Source organism: Saccopteryx leptura, chromosome 5 (assembly GCF_036850995.1).
Source record: "Saccopteryx leptura isolate mSacLep1 chromosome 5, mSacLep1_pri_phased_curated, whole genome shotgun sequence".
Lineage (NCBI taxonomy): Eukaryota > Metazoa > Chordata > Mammalia > Chiroptera > Emballonuridae > Saccopteryx > Saccopteryx leptura.
Genome location: NC_089507.1, coordinates 5560195 through 5580320, shown reverse-complemented (window position 1 = coordinate 5580320; position 20126 = coordinate 5560195). Strand labels below are relative to the sequence as shown.

The 20126-nt window shown below is 53.7% G+C and overlaps 1 protein-coding gene across 4 annotated transcripts; it reads left to right on the top strand.

Annotated features, from left to right (window-relative positions):
• Positions 1-378: 378 nt before the first annotated feature.
• On the top strand, positions 379-16108 carry ZNF518B (zinc finger protein 518B). Of its 4 annotated transcripts, none has more exons than XM_066387482.1 (4): positions 380-488; positions 1058-1191; positions 2839-3163; positions 11583-16108. In XM_066387482.1, the coding sequence occupies exon 4, from the start codon at positions 11775-11777 to the stop codon at positions 15015-15017; it is 3243 nt and encodes a 1080-aa protein (XP_066243579.1). In that variant the 5' UTR covers positions 380-488; positions 1058-1191; positions 2839-3163; positions 11583-11774; the 3' UTR covers positions 15018-16108. The 4 variants fall into 4 exon arrangements, with proteins under 4 accessions (XP_066243580.1, XP_066243579.1, XP_066243578.1 ...); XM_066387481.1 differs by lacking the exon at positions 1058-1191 and adding an exon at positions 4808-4869 and having other exon boundaries at positions 385-488; XM_066387480.1 differs by lacking the exon at positions 1058-1191 and having other exon boundaries at positions 385-488.
• Positions 16109-20126: the final 4018 nt, after the last annotated feature.

Sequence of the window (20126 nt, the reverse complement as noted above, 5' to 3'; positions counted from 1 at the left end):
AAAAATTGAAAAAATGAAGACCTAACTTCTTTCTTCTCGCCTTCCTTGACCCGCTGCTGGCCTTCAAGTTCCACCAGGGCAGGGGATAAATGCGCCCTTTGCTTGGACCCAGCACGGCCCAGCGCGGTGACCGACACCAGTTGGCTGGGCAGACACTGGAAGCAGGATCAGCTCTGCATGGACAGTGTACGGAGCAGACGTGGACGTGCTGGGTCGAGCTCTCACCCCAAGACCAAGGCTGGGTTGGGTCTTCGCCTTGGTGCCGCGCTGAAACCAGGCAGGGACAGAGTAGCCTTAGTTAGAGACCGCGGGCGGCGCCCGCCGCAGCCGCGCTGCCGCCACACTGCGCACGCGCCGCGCGGCCTGGAGCTCCGCCCCCGAGTAGGGACCTACAGCGGACCTACCGCGGGTGCGGGGCGCGGTGGCGCACGGGGTGGCGCGGCCTGCGGCGGGGGTCGAGACGCCCCCGCCCCCACCGGGGACGGCTGGTGAGTGGCTGAGCAGGAGGGCCGGGGCTCCCGCTTCGAGAGCGCGGGGCAGGTGGGGTCTGGGTGCAGGGGGTGGGGGTCGCGGGGCCGCGCCGAGCGGCGGCTGGACGGGTGGTGCGGGCCGGTCCCGCGTGCCCACCCGTTCTCCGCGGCTTCCTGGCCAGGCCCCCGGAGCCGGCTGGCTGCAGGCTTGGTGCCGGGAGGGGGCGAGTCGCAGGGGAGGGACGGGGGTCGTGGGGGGGGAGGGGGACTGACGGTGCTGGCGGAGCGCAGCCCAAGGAGCCCGGGGAGGCGGTGGGATACGGGGCCAGGCACCCCCTGCCTGCCCACCCGCCTTTGTCCCGCGCGCCCCGAACGCACCGACCCGACCCTCGGGGGCTGCGGCGTCCCGGCTGCGGGCACTGGTGTGGAGCCGCCTCGCCGGCCTCCGGTGCCGCCCCCTGTGTTTTAAATGATGCATCTCCTGGGAGAATTTCTACCGGTCGGTCGAGCAGGAAGTGTCGTCAGGAGGCCATTTTTAAAGCCTCCTTCGGCCTCGGAGGTAAGCGCTGACGTGTTTTGATTTTCAGTAGTTAGCAGCAACCCCCGAGATCCCTCAAGGGGGCCGGGGCGTCCCAGGAGACCACGGCGTCACCCCATTGTACCGCGTCGCCCTCAGCACCTGCACTGATGCGGACTTGCCTCAGATAATGTGTACCATCGTGTGAGTGTGCCAACAATAAACTTGAAAACCAGACTGGCATTGTCTTTCCTTGGGCGTTTTGGGGCGTGTCCAGGGATGGCCTTGTCCACTGAGGACCTGTGCATCTTTTGCTGCGACGTGGGAAGGGGAGGATACATGGTAAGGGTCTGACTCGTTCCGGATGTGATGCCCGTCCCGTTCTGCCCTTGTATCTTGCTGCCTGAGGATTGTTGGGCAGTCTCAGGCCAGGGAAGCAACGCAGGCTGCAAAAAAGTGAACAGTTCTTAACCGAAAGGGGAAAGCCAACATTTAAGTTCCTTGTTTATGTTGGGTATTTAACCTATTCCATTAAAATACCCCCAACTTTAAAAACTGGAATAATGAACGATTTATCAGCCTACCATTATAAAATGAAATGCGAAATGCTGAGCACTTTGCCCTGTTTGACAATGAAAGTCTATCTGGCTAAACCTGCCATGTTGTATTAGAATCCTTAAACATTGTCCACTCTGTTTAGAAGTACAATCACCTAGAATAAGACAGGAGTTCGGGGGATTTTCCTACAGAAGAGCAGAAACTAGGAGTCTTTATCTGTTTCTGAGACACTCATGCAAAGGTCAGCCCAGCCTGTGATGTGTGCACCCACAACAGGAGATACAGGCGAGGGTCCTTGAAGGCCCACAAATGGTTGTTTAGAACCAAGCATCGTAAAGTCTAAGTAAAATGTAAATAGACTGTCAGGCTTTTTAAATTGCATATGGACTTGATCTTTAATCTAGTATACATTTTTTTTTTTCAAATTACCTTTCATCTTGGATCTAAATGTAGCCTTGAAAAGTAATCCATTTGTTTGTATCCAGTTTTATTTTGCTGATGACATTCATTGCAAGTACATTTTAAAAACAGACAAAGGCGGGGTCATTATTTTATCTCTTGGGTCTCCTGATGTGCAGTGCCACACTAACGTTAGATTTTCAAAAAGCCAGTAATGGCAATTCAAAAGGAAAAAAACATGTCTATTTGCTTTTAAGTAAGGGGATCTGGACCAGTTTTTGTGCAAGAGTAACTAACATCTTATTGTCACCGTAAAGGCGGACATTTCTTTCTGTTTTTTTTACTCATTCCCTTCATTTATTCATTCAACCAGTATGTATTAACTGCTTGCTGTGGCAAGCCCTATGCTCTTGACTGTGACATGCACGGTCCTTGCCAGTAAGGTTTCTCACTCTCAGTTGTTCTTTAGCTGCCTGGCATAGACGGCGTTCTCTTTGTTCACACATACAAACTCAGCCAACTGCACTTTCCAGGACCCATCCTGGGAGTGAACGTGGCTGTAGATAGTTGTGTCCAGATCCTCTTCCAGCGGTGGGGGGAGGAGCCTGGGGAGGAGTGGGGAGGATGGCATCAGAACCACCTGGGAAGAAGTTTAGACCACATGCCTGAGGCCACCCCCAGCAAAGGGCAGTCGGATTCATTAGGTCGTTGGAGTCCTGGGAAGCTTCCCCCCACCCCACCGCCCATTTTCAGCTCCCTATGTGACTGCCCAGCACCCCTGCTTGAGAAGCACATTGGGGGTTCATCCTCATATTTTCTGAAAGAAAAGGACCTGGAGAGGCCACGGCGACACAGGCCTGAGACTTCACCCCGAGTGTCTGGCTTCTGTTGCAGGGCTGTGCGCGCAGGGCCTGCTGCCCCGGTTCTGAGAGTGGAAGCCTGTGCCGGGGCCCGAAGCAGAACCGGAATGCGTGGGTGCCTGAGAGGACAGGGAGGAGCCCCTGCGACTTGCGGTGCTTGTGACTCACCTCTGCAGCTGGATGGCTCCGGGCTGGGAGTCAGAACAGCGCCCAGCAAGGCAGATGCTGTGACTTCAGCTTCTGGCCTCACACAGTGGGGAGCAGAGAACAAAGGACTTAGGTTAGACACCAACTGACCATCTCTGTGACCTTAGAAAAGCCACACCGCCTCTCCAGCTCCACTGTCTTACAAGAAGCAGGTAACTGACTGTGTGTCCTTGCAGACTGTTGGGTGCTGTATGGATCTGCTTTTGCAGGCCCCCTTCTCCTGACTTGGGCGCTGGCAGTCTGTGATTGACAAATGCAGCCGGCCACTGAGCCTCCTGATCAGATCCCTTGGGGCGGCATTTACTTCTCTCCGCCTCCTGTTACATTCCTTGAAGACAGCAGCCCCTGGCAGGTGTGGGGGTACGAGTCCTGGTGCGTGCTTGCTGTGCTCAGCGCGCCAGCCATTGCGCACTATGCAGAGAGCACAGTGATGCTATTTCCCAGGTCACAGGGTTTAGCGGGGGTCGGCCCTGGAGTGCTCTTTCCTGATCACTTTGTTTCAGTCCAGGGTAGTGGCCTTGACCTGCCTCCAGGCGCCCACAGGTGGGGTGGGCATCTGAAAGACTGCACAGGATGTCGGTAGCCTTGCCACCCCTGCATGCCCCTCTGCACCTGTCATGTCAGGGGGTGGTTCTCCGCCTCGGCTGCAGAGCCGACTCCCACGGGGGGGCCCGGGCAGCGTTAGTTTTCAACCCCCCAGCCCGTTCTGCCAGGCGGTAGGGTGACCCACCGTCCCAGAAACCTCTTTTATAAAAAATAAGTTTAACATCTTGGACAGATTATGAAAAGTGGACACCCTGATGCAGGCAAGGTTCAGAATCTGGTTTTCTGGGAGGTATTTTTGTGTTTGATTATACTTTTATTAAACTCTTAATCCACTTCTTTGATGAAATTTTGATTTTTCCTAAAGGCAAAATATATATATCACCTTTAGAGACCTGAAGTCATGAGGTGTGTTTAATAACAGAATTTTGTAATCTGGCTTGTAATACTGCCTCGTTTTTTTGTTTTTATTTTTTACCTTGTGTTTCTTTTTAATGCCAACAAGAGCATACTTGCTTCTTACCATTTATTTTTCCACATATAGACCTGGAAGTTGTCAACTTTTAAGAACTCCAGCATTGGCCATATTCTTTCTTTTGAAAGGTTTTCTCTTAAACTGTTTTGTTAATTATATGATAGCTTTGTTTTCTGAAGTAGTCTCAATTGATGTGTTCACCAGTGTCAAATCCAACCGAAAGCAACTCCTCCATGGACTGGGAGGTGGGGGGAGGGGAGAGCCCCAGGCCCAGCCCCAGCCCCTCCCCATAGGCCTTCATCTCCTCTGGCCCCTTTGTTAAGCAAAGTGTTTTCTGCCTATGGAGCTTACTGGACTCTTCCCTCTTCCAAGGAGTCTTGCAAAAACCTGCTGACTTATTTCTTGACCTGATTGCCCAGTATAAGGTCCCTGCTAGTTGCATGTATACCTTTCCCTCACATCGGCCGTGTAAATTAGGCATTATTTGTTCCCATTTTACAAATGAGGAAACTCAGGCTTAGAGAGGTTGACACGTCCAACATCACACAGCAGTTGAGTCCAACACCTGGCTTTGGAACCGTGTTCTTGCTGCGCCAAGGCCAGTCCTCTTTCCCGTTACCCTTCTCACCCGGACAGCAGAGGCATCAGAGCAGGGACCCTGCTGTCCGGCCTCTCTCCCCGGCCTGTGTCCCAGGTGCACCATTTGGTTTCAGAAGGAAGCTAGGATCCCAGCGGGGCACGTGTGCAGCAGCACTCGGAAGTATTTTTTGTCTTCCAGGTGGCCATCAATTTGCAGTTCAGTCATTTCTGAGTGCCAGGTAGTTTGGCCAAAAGACCCTGGTAAGTTCATTGTTGTCTTTTCTTCTTTAGGTCCATTTACCATTCAGTCCAGTTCTGATTCTCTGTAGTGGTCTGGGAAAGGTCTTGCTGAGTGAGGCAGGTTTCTTCCTGAATACCATCCTACTGGGGAAATAGTAACAGTTTACATTCCCGTTGTTGTTCCTCCCTCCCCCTCCCCGATTATATATTACTTATCTACATGCTTCTGGGCACTTCGGGGTAGAATGTTTAAAAAAAAAAAAAAAGACTAGCCTTTTCAAAGGCTAAATACACAAGAGAAACCGATACAAGTTTTGAGGGCCTCTGCCCCCAGTCTGGTGCTTTGCCTACGTTATCGAGTTTGTTTTTCTTTTTTTTTCTATCCAAGTTATTGGATGACATTGGTTAATGAAATTATACAGGTTACAGGTGCACAATTCTACAACACATCATCTGTATATTACACTGTGCTCACCACCCAGTCAAGTCTCCCTCCCTCACCATCCATCCCCCCGCCCCTCCCCCACCCTCTACCCCCTTTCCCTCCTGCAGTCCCCACACTGTTGTCTGTGTACCCTTTAAGTCTGATGACCTCAAAGCCTGTTTCCTTGCCTGACAATGAATAGAGAGAAATCACTTGCCTAAGGACCCAGCCAAGGGACAGGTTCAGAGTTTGGACTGTAAACGTTCACCTCCATGCCCTTTGCTCTTCCTGGGCACACAGCTGCAGCCCTGCCCCCGTGACGGACGAGCAGGGAATTTCTGCAAAGAGCTTCTTAAATTTGCTTCTCTGTCCAAAAAAGGATGCAGCCAGCCAGCTAACACTGATTTCTGGTGGGTGTCTGTCACGAACAGAAACGTGTGGGATGATGCACACAGCGGGCATGTGAGGCAATTGACCGGCTGCTTTTCTTACTTTGCACATAAATATCTAGCAAGGAAACCCTTTCGTTTGCTACAGGGATGTTGTAGAACTCGCTGGGCTTGGAGAGGAAAAGCTAATTTAGTAACTAGCTTCTGCATGAACCTAAGTTGTAGTGAGAATTACCGTGGAGAAGAGGCCTGTCAGGTCTGGTGGATGGTTTTGCCCCAGAGCTAAATTATCTTTTAGGCTGTACAACCAAGAAAATAAAAGTATAAAATAAGATTTGGTATATATTCTGGAGAGAACAGTAGCCAGCCAGGCAGCTAAGAAGCCTATTTTTCAGCCCCTTTGACTATTTTTGTGATTGGCATTGTTTCTTCTATTTTTCCATTAAAAAAATAGAAAATATTTTGAACAATTTATGATGTGTGAGTAACTTAGATCTAAGGCCTTTGAGACACACTATCACAATTAATCCTCTTGATAATTCCGTGAGGTGTACGTATGCCGTTTGACAGAGGAGGGACAGATAGTTGTCCTAGGTCACCTGGAAAGTAATCGGGCTGGGACTCAAAGTCCCAGGACTTGTCACTTTCAACACTATTTGACTAATTTCTCTTCATATCTATTGAACCTCTGATGTTTTCAGTATTGAGAAATCAAAAGCTTCCTTTTTAATAAGAACATATGCATACAACCCTGTATGGGTTTTACAGCCGTACATGTCACTGAACTGGTATTTACGAAGTCGGTATTTCCCCCCCATATGTCCCCAGGGTGATCTTTAGGAAATCAGGGCAAGTGAGTTCAAAGTCAAAAGGAAAAGCCACCAGCAGCAGCACATGCTGTGCTTAGGGCTTTTCCCAGGAGACAGGACAGTCTCGAGACAGCACATCTGTGACACGCCGTGTGTGGCCATCGTCTGGCTGATGCTGCAGATAACTGTGCATCGGAAAGCGCACTCTGCTATTCGAAAACAGGCAGCTTGATCTAAATGAGCGTCTTATTCACTGTCTCAAAAGCTAATCATACTAAGTGTTTTCTGTGTGTGAGAGAACCTTCCTAAGTTATCGAGAAGAACGTTGGTTTCTACTCCCAGGAGGTGAGGGCAGGGTTCTGTGATCGCGGTGTTGTACGTTGGGAAGGCAGGTGAACACAGCGATGGTGAGTGATTCATTGGGAGCCATCTCAGTGTCAGGCACACTCATGCATGGCCCTTCATCTGGCAGGGGTCTCCAAACTTTTTACACAGGGGGCCAGTTTACTGTCCCTCAGACCATTGGAGGGCTGCCATATACAGTGGTCCTCTCACTGACTACCAATGAAAGAGGTGCCCCTTCCAGAAGTGCAGTGGGGGCTGGATAAATGGCCTCAGGGGGGCTGCACTGCGGCCCGCGGGCCGTAGTCTGGGGATGCCTGACTAGTATTTTATGTAATCCTGGGCTGTCCGCCCACTGAGAGTCATTTGCCAGGTGGACCCAGCTGGTTATACTTGAATAGGAACCAGAGAGAGGAAGTTGGTGGAGGGACCGGTCTTGAGGAGCCCCGTTGCTCAGGTGTGCCTGCTGCTGTCCACGACTGAGTACCAGCCTCAAAGCCGTCCGAGTTCTCCCATGCCACATGGTCCGTTTTCCTCTGACCTGGGGTGTTCCTGAGATCTCCTTCCCCCTTGACTAGCCGTACAAGTTGCAAAGGCCAAAGAGAATGTGTCTGCCCTTTTAAAGAATCTTGACATCTTTTTTGCCTGGATTAAGGGAAATGCCGATGTAGAAACTGTATTATTTTGAGCATGTTTTATTTAGTAGCCAAGAAGAGACTTGCTAGCAGGTGACATAACTCCGCCAAGCCTTCTCCCTAAATTGTCTTTGCCAATCACAGCCTGACGCTTCATAGTGGCACTTGTTCCTACGGGTTTTTAATTCAGAATCACAGCTGAGGTGGTTTTGCAAAAGCACGTCCGAGGGGACTCTGTTCCGCAGGCTCTGTAGCAGGCTTGGTTCCTTCTCCCGGGACTTGCCTTCATCAGGACGTGCTACAGGAAAGGACCTGGAGCAGAAATGGCAACATTGCCTTCTGTGACTCTCAGAGACTCGGGGGCTGGGCACGGGACCAGGAGACAGACCGTACGAATGGAATCCTGGTTTGGATGGTGCTTCAGACAGGCACCTAGTGACATGTTTGAGAATTTTTTTAGGATTAACGTGACAGGTGTTCTGTTGGGAGAGTTGGGGCGCGAGCTGGGCCGGGCGGGCCTGTCACTTTTCTCTCCTCTCTCTGGGTTTTCTCTTTTTCTGCCCCCTCCCTCCTCTCTCTGCAGCCAGTAGCGTTAGGCTGGCAGGTGAGGGGTGTGCAGACCTTTGAAAGAATTGGGAACTGAGGACTGCAGGAGAGGAGATGTGCGGATTAACAGCTAGTCTATCAAGAGGGGATTAAGGTGTTGACAGCTCCAGAGTCCGGATATAAGAAAGTTACAAGGAGTCTAGTTTCAGTTTCACTTAAAGGTGAATTCTTAACAGTGAGAACTGGGCGATGATAAAATTATCTGCCTAGGGACGAAAAGAGGTTGTATTTACGGCAACATGACAGCATCGACTGCACGGCCAGCTGGTGAAGATGTTCTAAAGGATTTAGATGGTGGTGGAAGTTTCAACCAGTGATCTCTAAGACTGGCTTTCATCGGACTTACACAGAGTGTTTTGCTGGTCACAGATGTCCCTTCCCTTTCCTCCCCTTCCCTTCCCCGCGAGGTTTGAACTCTGGCTAAGGGTGAGGCCCAGGAGTGGCTGTGGGAGCTGTGGTTCTGAGGCTCGTCCCCCTCCAGCCCCTCCACTCTGCAGGCCTGCGGTTTTCTTGGGATGTGGCTGCGGCCATGGCATTCTCTGTCGTGACAGGACGAAAATGCTGATGGCAACATGCTGACAGTAGTAGAATTCTTAAGTGATGAAAAGTCTGGTTTCAGGGATCAGCAAGGTCAAACTGGGCTTAGAAATCACCTGGATGTGTAGACGAGCGAGCGGATGAAAGAGGCGGTCTGCCTGAGGGAGAAAAGTCCTGAGCGGAACTGTGGCTCCCGTCCCGAAGCCAGCCTGTGGTCGGGAAGATCAAGTGTGCGGCCCCGGCGAGGGCCCCCTCCAGAAGTCCTGCCCGTGGCGTGTGCATGCCAGGTGGTCGGGAAGATCAAGTGTGCGGCACCGCGAGGGCCCCCTCCAGAAGTCCTGCCCGTGGCGTGTGCATGCCAGGTGGTCGGGAAGATCAAGTGTGCGGCCCCGGCGAGGGCCCCCTCCAGAAGTCCTGCCCGTGGCGTGGGCAGGCCAGGTGATCGGGAAGATCAAGTGTGCGGCACCGCGAGGGCCTCCTCCAGAAGTCCTGCCCGTGGCGTGTGCATGCCAGGTGGTCGGGAAGATCAAGTGTGCGGCACCGCGAGGGCCCCCTCCAGAAGTCCTGCCCGTGGTGTGTGCAGGCCAGGTGGACGCATGGCAGCGGAAGTGGAGGCCCCGTCTTTGCCCGTGCTGAGCAGTTGGTGGCCCCGTGGGTCCTGTCCCACGCAGTCCCCTTGCACTGATGTGTGTTTGAACATGGAGGGACGGCCGGCAGCTTGCCACCCCCCCAGGCTGCCGCACACCTGATGTCTGTCACATGCACACTTCGGGCTGAGCAAGTCTGTCCAGGTCCCTAGATGCCACCAGGGCTTGCTCTGCGAGGAGGTGACCGTCCTGCAGCACAGGGAAGACAGGAAAGGACAGCAAAGCTTGGTATCACGTGTGGCGTGTCCTGTGGCTGCTTTCCAGAAACACTTGTACAGGGCGGTTTTTACACTCGATCCGAACAGGCAGCAGTCGTTTCCTTGGCCTGCGGAGAGAGCCTCACAGAGCAGCGTTTCAGACAGACCGCCCCGGCTCCTGGCCGGTCAGGGGGCCCGGAGGACGCCGCGAGCCCCACAGACCAGCGTTTCAGACAGACCGCCCCGGCTCCTGGCCGGTCAGGGGCCCGGAGGACGCCGCGAGCCCCACAGACCAGCGTTTCAGACAGACCGCCCCGGCTCCTGGCCGGTCAGGGGGCCCGGAGGACGCCGCGAGCCTCACAGACCAGCGTTTCAGACAGACCGCCCCGGCTCCTGGACGGTCAGGGGGCCCGGAGGACGCCGCGAGCCTCACAGACCAGCGTTTCAGACAGACCACCCCGGCTCCTGGCCGGTCGGGGGCCCGGAGGACGCCGCGAGCCTCACAGACCAGCGTTTCAGACAGACCACCCCGGCTCCTGGCCGGTCAGGGGGCCCGGAGGACGCCGCGAGCCTCACAGACCAGCGTTTCAGACAGACCACCCCGGCTCCTGGCCGGTCGGGGGCCCGGAGGACGCCGCGAGCCTGGAGGACGCCGCGAGCCTCACAGACCAGCGTTTCAGACAGACCGCCCCGGCTCCTGGCCGGTCGGGGGCCCGGAGGACAGACGCCGCGAGCCTCTCCCGCACCGCCCCTCCCGGAGCGGACACCGCTGCCTCTCTACACTCGGAGAAGCACTTAACCTCGGAGGTGTCCCCAGTGCTCCTCACTGTGTGTGGGGGGCTGCCTGTCCTTAATTCTCCTGGCCGGATAATGAAAAAAATGGAGGTTCAAAAGGTTTCTTTTTTCTTTAAGGTCATAAAAGAGGGGCTTTTCAACAGATTCCAAACTAGACTGGTTTTTACTTAGTCCTAATTGTGAATTCGCTGGTGGGGGGGGTGTATTTAAAGATAATTAACTATTTTTCTGTAACAGTAGTCACCGAGTCATACATATTGTCACACTCGCTATAGAAATCACCCGTGCCTCCATGCCGCAGTCTGGCCACCCTCGTGTCCTAGCCGTGTGCCCTCACGGCAGCTGGACGCGGGCGCTGGAATTGCTGTACAGATCACGTCCCGCCATGGTTCCGTCCTCCCTGCTTGTCTCAGGGAGGACGCTGTGCTCTAGATGCCCCCGACTGTCTGCTGCTCTCTCCTCCCTCCCCCCCCGGCCCCACCCCTCCATCTCAGCTCCTTCTGTCCCTCAGGTGCCGCAGGCTCACTTCCCACTGACCTCTGCTCCTCTGCCTGAGACGCCTGCTGCCCCGGGGTCTCGGCTCACGTGTCAGCTGCTCAGGAGGCCTGTGCTGACTCTCCTCCCCTCCACTGTATGGCATTTTGTTCCTGATTATCGTCTGACAAATAGGTATATCACCTACCCCTCCGGGTACACCCATGGGGGTAGGGACTAATCTTCCCTCGGTCTCTGCCCTGCGGCACCTCGAGCAGTGCCCGGCACATGACGGGGGCTGAGGAAGGTGTTGGAGGAATGAACTTGTCTATGCCATCAGCACTGACCCACCACTCATGAGAGCAAATGGAACACGTGCATGACAAGTGGGATTCCAGCGGCCATTCGCCACACTGTGGAAAGGAACGGATGTCTGGTCCGCAGCCGGGCTGCACCGCTCGGTGATGTGCATTTTTAAGAGCGGAACTAACAGCATGCCGCACTGGCTGTTAGCGAGGCCGACGTGAAGTTACACCTGTGACATTGCGAGGACGCGCTCAGTGACATCGAATCGTAGCTGTCACCCGCAAAAGGCTTTTCTGAGTGACTGCTGTGATTGCCTTACTCCTCGTGTGCGGTTATGTATGGTTGGTCTAAGCTGATGAGTTTTAGAGGGGTGTGTTAAAGTATTTTCAGTTCGCATTTTGTATTTGCCAACTTGGTCGTACCATGTTGTTACCGTTGACATGCGTCTAAGATAATCCGTCGAGATGTAGCATCAGTTCCAGGGTCACAGAACTAGAGGGTGAGAGTAGAACTAGCTCAGCTAACCTTGAAGTCCATGTGTTCATCATGCTCTCTGGTTTCCTTTCCCTTTAGTGTTGCCTGGAGTATCAGAGGATTGGAAGCAGTCGTATTTGGGGAGCACTGTGTGGTGGTCTTTAGGAAAAGGTAACTAAGGATGCTCCCAGGAAGTAACCACGAGTCTGCCAGTCGGAGTTTGTTGAAGGCGGCCTCCGAAGGTCTGCGCCCCGTGAAGTCCTCCTGGATCCCGCTGGGCTCTGTTCAGCAATGCAGATAAAGAAGATGAAGGACATTGGACAGCAGCTGTTCAGTCCACAAGTGAAGGATAGACATAACTCTTTGACCATGTCGCCCAGACAGCCAAATGCCAACAGAGCCACTCGGCCAGACAGGCAAGAAGCTCAGGCCCCTCTGTTTCAAGGCTCAGAGGCAGAGGCCGCCGCAGCCACCACCGCCACATGTGTCAGGTGCAAAGGTGTTCACCAGGTCCATCCTCAGGACCTGAGAAAGGGGCCCGGGCCAAGCCAAAGGGAAGACAGATACGTCTGCTTGCAGTGCAGCCTCGGAGGGCCTTCGCCCCACTTGCCTTTCGGGAACAGCAGTCCCGGTGCTGCTCACGTAGGAAATAAAGCCGAAACCGTCGCAAGCCCCGTAAATAACAAATTTAAGGTAAGGAACTTCAAACCAGGCAAGTACTACTGTGACAAATGTCGCTTTTCCACCAAGGACCCTCTGCAGTACCGGAAGCACACGCTTCAGCACGATGAGATCAAGTTCATCTGTTCTCACTGCAGCTACATTTCCTACACCAAAGGGGAGTTCCAGAGGCACCTGGTGAAGCACACGGGCGTGTTCCCTTACCAGTGCGAGTACTGTGACTACGGCGCTATCCGGAACGATTACATCGTCAAACACAGGAAGAGAGTTCACGAGAAGGCTGGTGGGAAACGGCCGCCCAAAGCTGCGGCCAAGCTGGAGCCGAGAAGGACCAGCGCGTCCAAACAAAACGCAGAGCTTTTAAAAGCCTCCGATCCGGGCACCGCGCTGCCCAGCAAGCTGTCGGACCAGCTGTCGAGGTTCTCCCTCCAGGCAGGTAAAGACAGAACGCAGAGCCTCATGTTGGTGCCCGAGTCAAAGGAATACCAAAGGGACGTGGTGTGTATTCCCAAAAAGGGGACTCCGCTGGAGCCGCACGAAGGCGGTCCGTTCGAGAACAAGAGTGTGGAGGTGGAAGTCTTGTCCCCGGCCACAGAGCCCGTCCAGCCCGGGATGCCCCTGACCGTGGTGGCTCCCGCGGAGCTGGTTGTCCCCGCCAACTGTCTGGCCCAGTTGATCGACGTGAAGGTTGTCAATGGGACACAACAGCTTGTTCTGAAGCTGTTTCCTCTCGAAGAAAATAATTGCCTGGAAGCTGGCGGGGGCGATGGAGGTCATTCCGAACGTACGGCCAAAGAGAAGGGTTCAGACGAACGAGAAAGACTGGTTCCTGCGGAACGGACGAAGTCCCTGACGGTGGAAGGGAAGGCGGGAGAACTTGGATGCCTCGGTCATCTTCAGTCAGTTCAGAAGCAAGTGCAGAATGTGAAGTGGGTAAGGTCGTACGATTTTTTCATGTCCAATTCTAGTGTGTACAGCTGTGGAGAATCCCTTCTCCACTCTGCTGGCGTGGAGGATTGGCAGAAGAAAGGTCTCCTGTATCCCCATAGAACTGCTCTTCCTCCCGCCGCCTTCAGAGGCCACGCTCCATCATCGGTAGTGAGAAACAGCGTCCTGTGTGGTCTGGGCGCGGCCCCGAGTCCTTTCCCCTATAAAGCTGCCGTTTCTTTCACTGAAAGTGGGAGGCGGCTGCACAGCGCCCCACAGCCGTTCCTTCCTCTTGCTGCCTCGCCTGCAACCATTTCCTTCCCCGGAGAAAAGGACTTTTTCCCCATGAGCAAGAATGACCTGGAGTCTAGAAGTGAGATCAGTATTCCTGTAAGAATGGTCCCGTCCACCAGGAAGCCGAAAGACGGCCCGGCCGCGGAATGCAAGGCAGTCTCAAACACAAGCCAGCTTTCTTTGCAGCGTAAAAGTGAGTATCTGCACATCAATATAACGGGAGAAGACGGAGTTGGATCTCAGCAGCCTGGGGCTCAGCCTTTGGGATTAAAGAATTCTGCAAGGACTCATGACTCTTTCGATGGGCCGGTCATCTCATCAGTATTTTCCTTGAGCTCTGGATCTGAAGACGTCCCCGAGGGTGTGAAGTGGAATAGTTCAACGTCCAAAATCAAGTCCATCGAACTCTTGCGCAGGAAGATCGCCCAGCTCATCGAAACCTGTGGCAAGCCTTCATCTCTGGCTGCAAATAACGCACACCGTCGTCCCCTAGGGCAGGCGTCGAAGTTCACTTCGAAAGCTACCCCGGAAGGTATTCAAGAAATTAATGTGTCCTTTACTGGCCCTGGCTATTCCACGGGTCCTCTCTCCAAACCTCAGGAGGACGGGGGTGCTAGTGGACAGCTTCCTCACCCACAGAGATATCCTCAGTTTGTGGAAGGCAGCCGTGGGAGAACTGAAAGCCGGGTAACCAGGAAGGCTCCCGTTGCTCCTCCGGTGCTGATCCCCAAAGGGGCAGTGCTGAGGGTTCTGAATTCCTCCGAGGATGCCCACGTTATAGAAGCCACATGTGAAGCGCCTGTCGGCATCCCTTGCTGTGAGACGCAGTTAATAAAACCCATTCCGTTCTGCCCTGTGAAGCAGACAGATGCAAACGTACAGTCTTCGACCGTTGAAAGTGGGCCAGTAGACATGTCCCATAACCTAGACTCGTGTCTTCGGCCTAAGCCAAGGAAAGAGAGTGTGCTCAGTAGCACCACAGCCAAGAAAACCGGCCCCCTGCATGGTCCGCACGGAAGCGGTGAGCTGAGCAGGCAGGGGAAGGTGCTCTCCAGAAGTCTTCCTAGCAGCAAAAACAAAACCAGACAAGTCAACGCATCCAGGAAGAAAAGTAAGATTCAGGCTGACCCCAGCCGCTGTTTCAAGGACCCTTCCATTTTTCAGGTGGCGAGACAGCTTCGGCTGATAGCCGCGAAGCCGGACCAGCTGATTAAATGCCCCCGTCGCAACCAGCCCGTCATTGTGCTAAACCACCCTGATGTCGACTCCCCGGAAGTGACCAATGTGATGAAGGTAATAAACAAGTACAAGGGCAACGTTCTCAAAGTCGTTTTATCGGAGAGGACCAGGTGTCAGTTGGGCATCAGACGGCATCACGTCCGGCTGACCTACCAGAATGTGGAGGAAGCCAATCAAATAAAGAGGCAAATGATGTTGAAAATGAAACTTAAAAAAGTTCATAAAAACAACTACCAGGTGGTGGACTCCTTGCCGGATGACTCCCAGTGTGTATTTAAGTGCTGGTTTTGCGGACGGCTGTACGAAGACCAGGAAGAGTGGATGAGTCACGGCCAGCGGCATCTGATAGAAGCAACGCGAGATTGGGACGTTCTTTCCTCCAAGGGCAAATGAGTGAAAACTTGCTGCTTGAAGCCAATTGTTTTCTTTTCTTCTTACTTTTCGTTTATTCTGGTTAGGGCGGGGATTTTGTTTCCGTCCCTGACTCAACAGGAGAAATCTGGAGTGTAGGAGTGGGAGAATTGTTAGTTCTTCACATCCCTCGTAGGAATGTTGAAAACCAGGGGTCCGGTTTCACCCGATCTATGTGACTGGAACTTGGAAGGTATTTGAAGCCTCTGAAGCTTACGCACAAATGTATGTACATGCAGTTTTCTGGAGAGAAAAAGTGAAACTTTCAACAGATGTTCAGTGGGATCTGAGACTCTGCTTTGCTCAGCACCCCTTTTTCTGAGTAGGTACAAGTCTCTGTGAGCCGTTGGGAGGGGTGAGCTGGGAGTGTTTTACACATGCTCATATAACGGAGTGCTACTGATGGAGTCTACCTGTGTTTACTGTGCACGCCCACTTTTTTGTTTATTTTTGCATTTTGTCTCCTGAAACTTGGTACATAATGGAAATTATATTTTCTGCTGTTATCCTAAATTTGGTTACAGAAAAGTGGCCATTCCTTTAAACCCGTGTAACCCTCTTAAGTGTTCTTTATAGCACAGACAGCTATGCGTTGTTGGCTGTTTTGAAGAATGATTGTAACGGCCTGAATTTGCTAGTTCAATAGCAGGTGTTAGGAAAGAAAGAAAACATTTTCAAGCCTTTGTGTTGTTTCTAAGTAACTCAATTTTGTGACCGTTGGGGAGGGAGTGTGCCTTTTTTATTTTTTTGTGAGAGAGAAGAGAGGGACAGACAGGAAGGGAGAGAGATGAGAAGCATCAATTCTTTGTTGCAGCATCTTAGTTGTCCATTGATTGCTTTCTCATACGTGCCTTGACCTGGGGGGGGGGGGGGCTGCAGCAGAGCTAGTGACCCCTTGTTCAAGCCAACGACTTTGGACTCAAGCCAGTGACCTTGGGCTTCAAGCCAACGACCTCAGGGTTTCGAACCTGGGTCCTTAGCATACCAGGCCAACGCTCTGTCCACTGCGCTACCACCTGGTCAGGCTGGAGTGTGCCTTTTTGAAAAATAAAGAAATGGTCACAGAGGGAAGATATCTGAGATCGAGTCTCCCATTTGTCCCCACCCCTCTCACAAACAAAGGAACCGGGTAAGAGTGTGAATGAGTAGGCTTTTCAGGAGGTAGGTAAGACCTGGGAGGGGGAGGCGCGTTCGGGCTGCAGAGGCAGCTGAGGCCGAAGCGGCACGGGGTGTCATGGGAGCGCCCCCACAGACGGGGGCAGGCCGCGGGCTCTCCACTCAGGGCTCACAGACACCGCCCCCCGTCACAGCCCACGCACCCACAGACACCGCCCCCCCCCCCCCCGTCACAGCCCACGTGCCCTCAGACACCGCCCCCGTCACAGCCCACGCACCCACAGACACCGCCCCCCCCGTCACAGCCCACGCACCCACAGACACCGCCCCCGTCACAGCCCACGCACCCACAGACACCGCCCCCGTCACAGCCCACGCGCCCACAGACACCGCCCCCGTCACAGCCCACGCGCCCACAGACACCGCCCCCCCGTCACAGCCCACGCACCCACAGACACCGCCCCCCCCCCCGTCACAGCCCACGTGCCCTCAGACACCGCCCCCGTCACAGCCCACGCACCCACAGACACCGCCCCCGTCACAGCCCACGCACCCACAGACACCGCCCCCGTCACAGCCCACGCACCCACAGACACCGCCCCCCGTCACAGCCCACGCACCCACAGACACCGCCCCCGTCACAGCCCACGCACCCACAGACACCGCCCCCCGTCACAGCCCACGCACCCACAGACACCGCCCCCGTCACAGCCCACGCACCCACAGACACCGCCCCCGTCACAGCCCACGCGCCCTCAGACACCGCCCCCGTCACAGCCCACGCACCCACAGACACCGCCCCCCCCCCCCGTCACAGCCCACGCACCCACAGACACCGCCCCCCGTCACAGCCCACGCGCCCTCGCCACCCTTCTGAACAGACCCTTTGTGGAATGAGGACCCCCCACTCACCCCTGCCCCTTTCTTCCTGCGCCTCAAGGCCCTTAAAGTTCCCCTTCCTGAAAATACTGAACAAAAGCAGGAACCAAAACATGGAAACGTCCCTCCATTGTGGTTAAGGTTATAGGAACACAATTCCCGGTTTCCGCGGAGAGTAATGACCTGCTGCTGCTCGTCTGTAGCCACCGCCATGCCTTCCCTCCTGCTCCCTTTCCCAGGAAGCGGCTCCCAGGCTCCGCTGCTCCCCCCTTGGCTGTCCGGCCAGGACTGGTGCTGATCCGTGCTGCCCATGTGCGTTAGGAACCCCCCCCCCCTCCCGCACCACGGGGCCTCGGGCAGACAGTCCGTTGGCAGATGGAGCTTGGACTGCATCTCGGTCCTCCCGTGCCCACTCAGCTGGGCTCAGACCATCATGCAGGACATGAAGGCTCGGCCACATGCTGCCCCAGCGCTGCGCTTTCCCCGTGGTAGGCGTTCAGGATGATGCCGGCGTAGGGAATGCACCCCGGGGCTGTGGGATCCGAAAGGGACTCAAGCGAGACTTCTGTTGCGTTGGGTAGTCAGTCGGAGACTGGATCTGAGTTCCTCCACTTGGGAAAGTCCAGGTTATCCCTGACAGGTAGGCTTGCAGTTCGTTGTAGTTGTTTTTCATTACAGGTAGTTGCCATGTCTTCTGTGTAATTCAGGATGTGATCATCAAGTTAATGAATTAGTTCACTTTTGTTGAAATTCAAAATTTGGGTTTTTTCTATGTGTATATATTTGTATGTACACATATCAATATTTTTTACCACATGAAAACTAGTAGCTAATTTTCTGATTTCCTATTTTATAATGAAGTTAGGTAGGTTGGACAATATAAAATGTTTTATATTCTAGAAATTTATTTTGGAAGTACCTTTTTTATAATGGTCTGATCTCACTTTTAGAAAACGAAAGCACAGGGCGGGTCTGGTTTGTAGGAACCAACAGGAGCAGACACCCCCGCGGACTGGGTCCCCGCAGTATTCGGGCCGCGTGCATTTCTGTATAGCCGGTGCTTCTCGGGGGCTGCAGCTTGCGGACCGCTTCCCCACGCAGAGGAGACCGTTCCGACGCTTCCGCTGCGTGTCGCCTGGCACCCCGCCACCGTGAGTGAAGCCCCCCGAAAGACTCCTTCCACGGTGAAGAAGAGGCTGTGATTTTTATTTTCTCCCTCCGATACCTCACTACATAATAGCATCTTCCCTGAAAGCTGAGACCATGGCCGTTCAGGAGAGATGACCGTGAATCAGGTCAGAGTATTTCGTGTCCGCGTGAAATAGTTACACTTTGCAGCATCACACTCGTCTTCAGGTATTACCCACCGCAGCTTACGTCCTTGTACAGAGCCGACTTTGGTGCGGAGGCTACTAGCTCAGCTCTGGGGGATATTTCAGAATTGCAGTGTTTGTCAAGGAAGTCTGAGGGCTCTGGGGAGTCGTAACAGGAGAAAGCGGAAAATGGCTGTCTTCCCAATGGCAAGCTTTAGGAAATGGCCGGCGACCGTGTAGGTAAGCGTCATGACATGAGGCGTGTCATCATTTCTAACAAGATTGGAGGAGGTAGAACGGTGTCGAATATTTGTGGACTCTTTTCTTAACCATGATTTTGAAGGACCTCTACTCACTAAATTTTACTAACAACACTAACTAATGAGGAAATCATTTTATGCTTAATTTTTAAAGTAGATTTTCTTTTGGGGAAGCAAAAATGACAAACATTGTATATCACTCACATTTTTAGCCCCAGCCCCAGCCAATTTTGTGAGCCCCTATCCTGGGTCAAGTGCTGTTTAAGGAAACTGAACACAACGTGCTAACCCTCAAAGCCCCCCCCCCCCCCGAGAATGGAGATGTGACGCTGCTTGGCCTTGCAAATAATACTGGAGTCCGTCCATGTCAATGTGAGCCAAATATAAAACGTTGCGTAACCTGTTTAAAGCATTATTAGAGGTCCTGCGTTAACAGTTTGTGTGTCTGCTGCTGTTTTTGAAACACATTTATATATAGATATAGAAGTTGGAGCAAAATTTTGTTAAATAAAGCAACTGTAAAATGTTCTCTGCCCTTTCATTTCAAATGTTCAGCCCTGTGGCTGTTGACGGCACAGCCCACCTTGCGTGGTACGTTTCTGAACCACGTCAAGTCGACACAGGCGCCTTGCCTTCCCCCCGGGGTCGGCTTTGAATTCGAGGCCCTACTGGTGAACCACACACACCCTCGGAGAGGAGGGCTCTCCTCTTTGTGTCCTTTTACTTTGGCCGATCCCCACGAGGTGCTGGCTTGGCAGCAGGGTCAGTGTTTGTGCCGTGGTCAGTGGCCTCCTCGGAGAATGTTTGGGGCACTTAGCCTGTGTAGCTGTCCGCCAGGGCGGGGCCTGGGTGGCAGAGCCTCGGCCACCAAGGAGCCCGGACCACGGGCGCGCAGCTGGCCTGTGGACGCCATGTACCCGCCGAACATAATTGGCCCCACATGTCTGTGGGGAAGGAGGGGGGTGGGGATATTCGGAGAGGGTTGAATTCCTTTCTCGCATTCCCAGCACCCAAGCAGTCAAAAAGGGGGAGAGAGACTTGGACTCGGGGTGAGTATTGGCGGACCCTGAGGACAACAAAGAGAAGATGGGGGTCCTTTAAATCCAGCCACTGGGCTGATGGCTACCTGAATTGAAGTGAGTCATAATCTTGCAGATGGAGTCTGATGAATTATCACCTCAGGTTATTCAAGGGGGACAGCAGTGACCGCCTGGAAGGGGTTTCTGTTAGGCAGGGACCACCAGGGCGGCTGCACTGGGAACAGAGAGGGACCTGAGCAGAAACTGACTTCGAGGACATTCAGTTAGGAAGCGGCCGTCACTAATCCACATTTCCTCCATAAGAAACCTGAAGCTCAGAAGGATGAATGAAACCCGATTCGCCGGGTGTGCGTGCCAATGAGGGCAGGCAGCCCCACGGTTCCTGCATGTCCGTAATGCCGTTTGGTGGGTAACACGCAGAGCCTTCTGCTGCCACAGCCTATATGCGCTCAGCGGGAATTGCCTTACAGCCCAGTTCACATC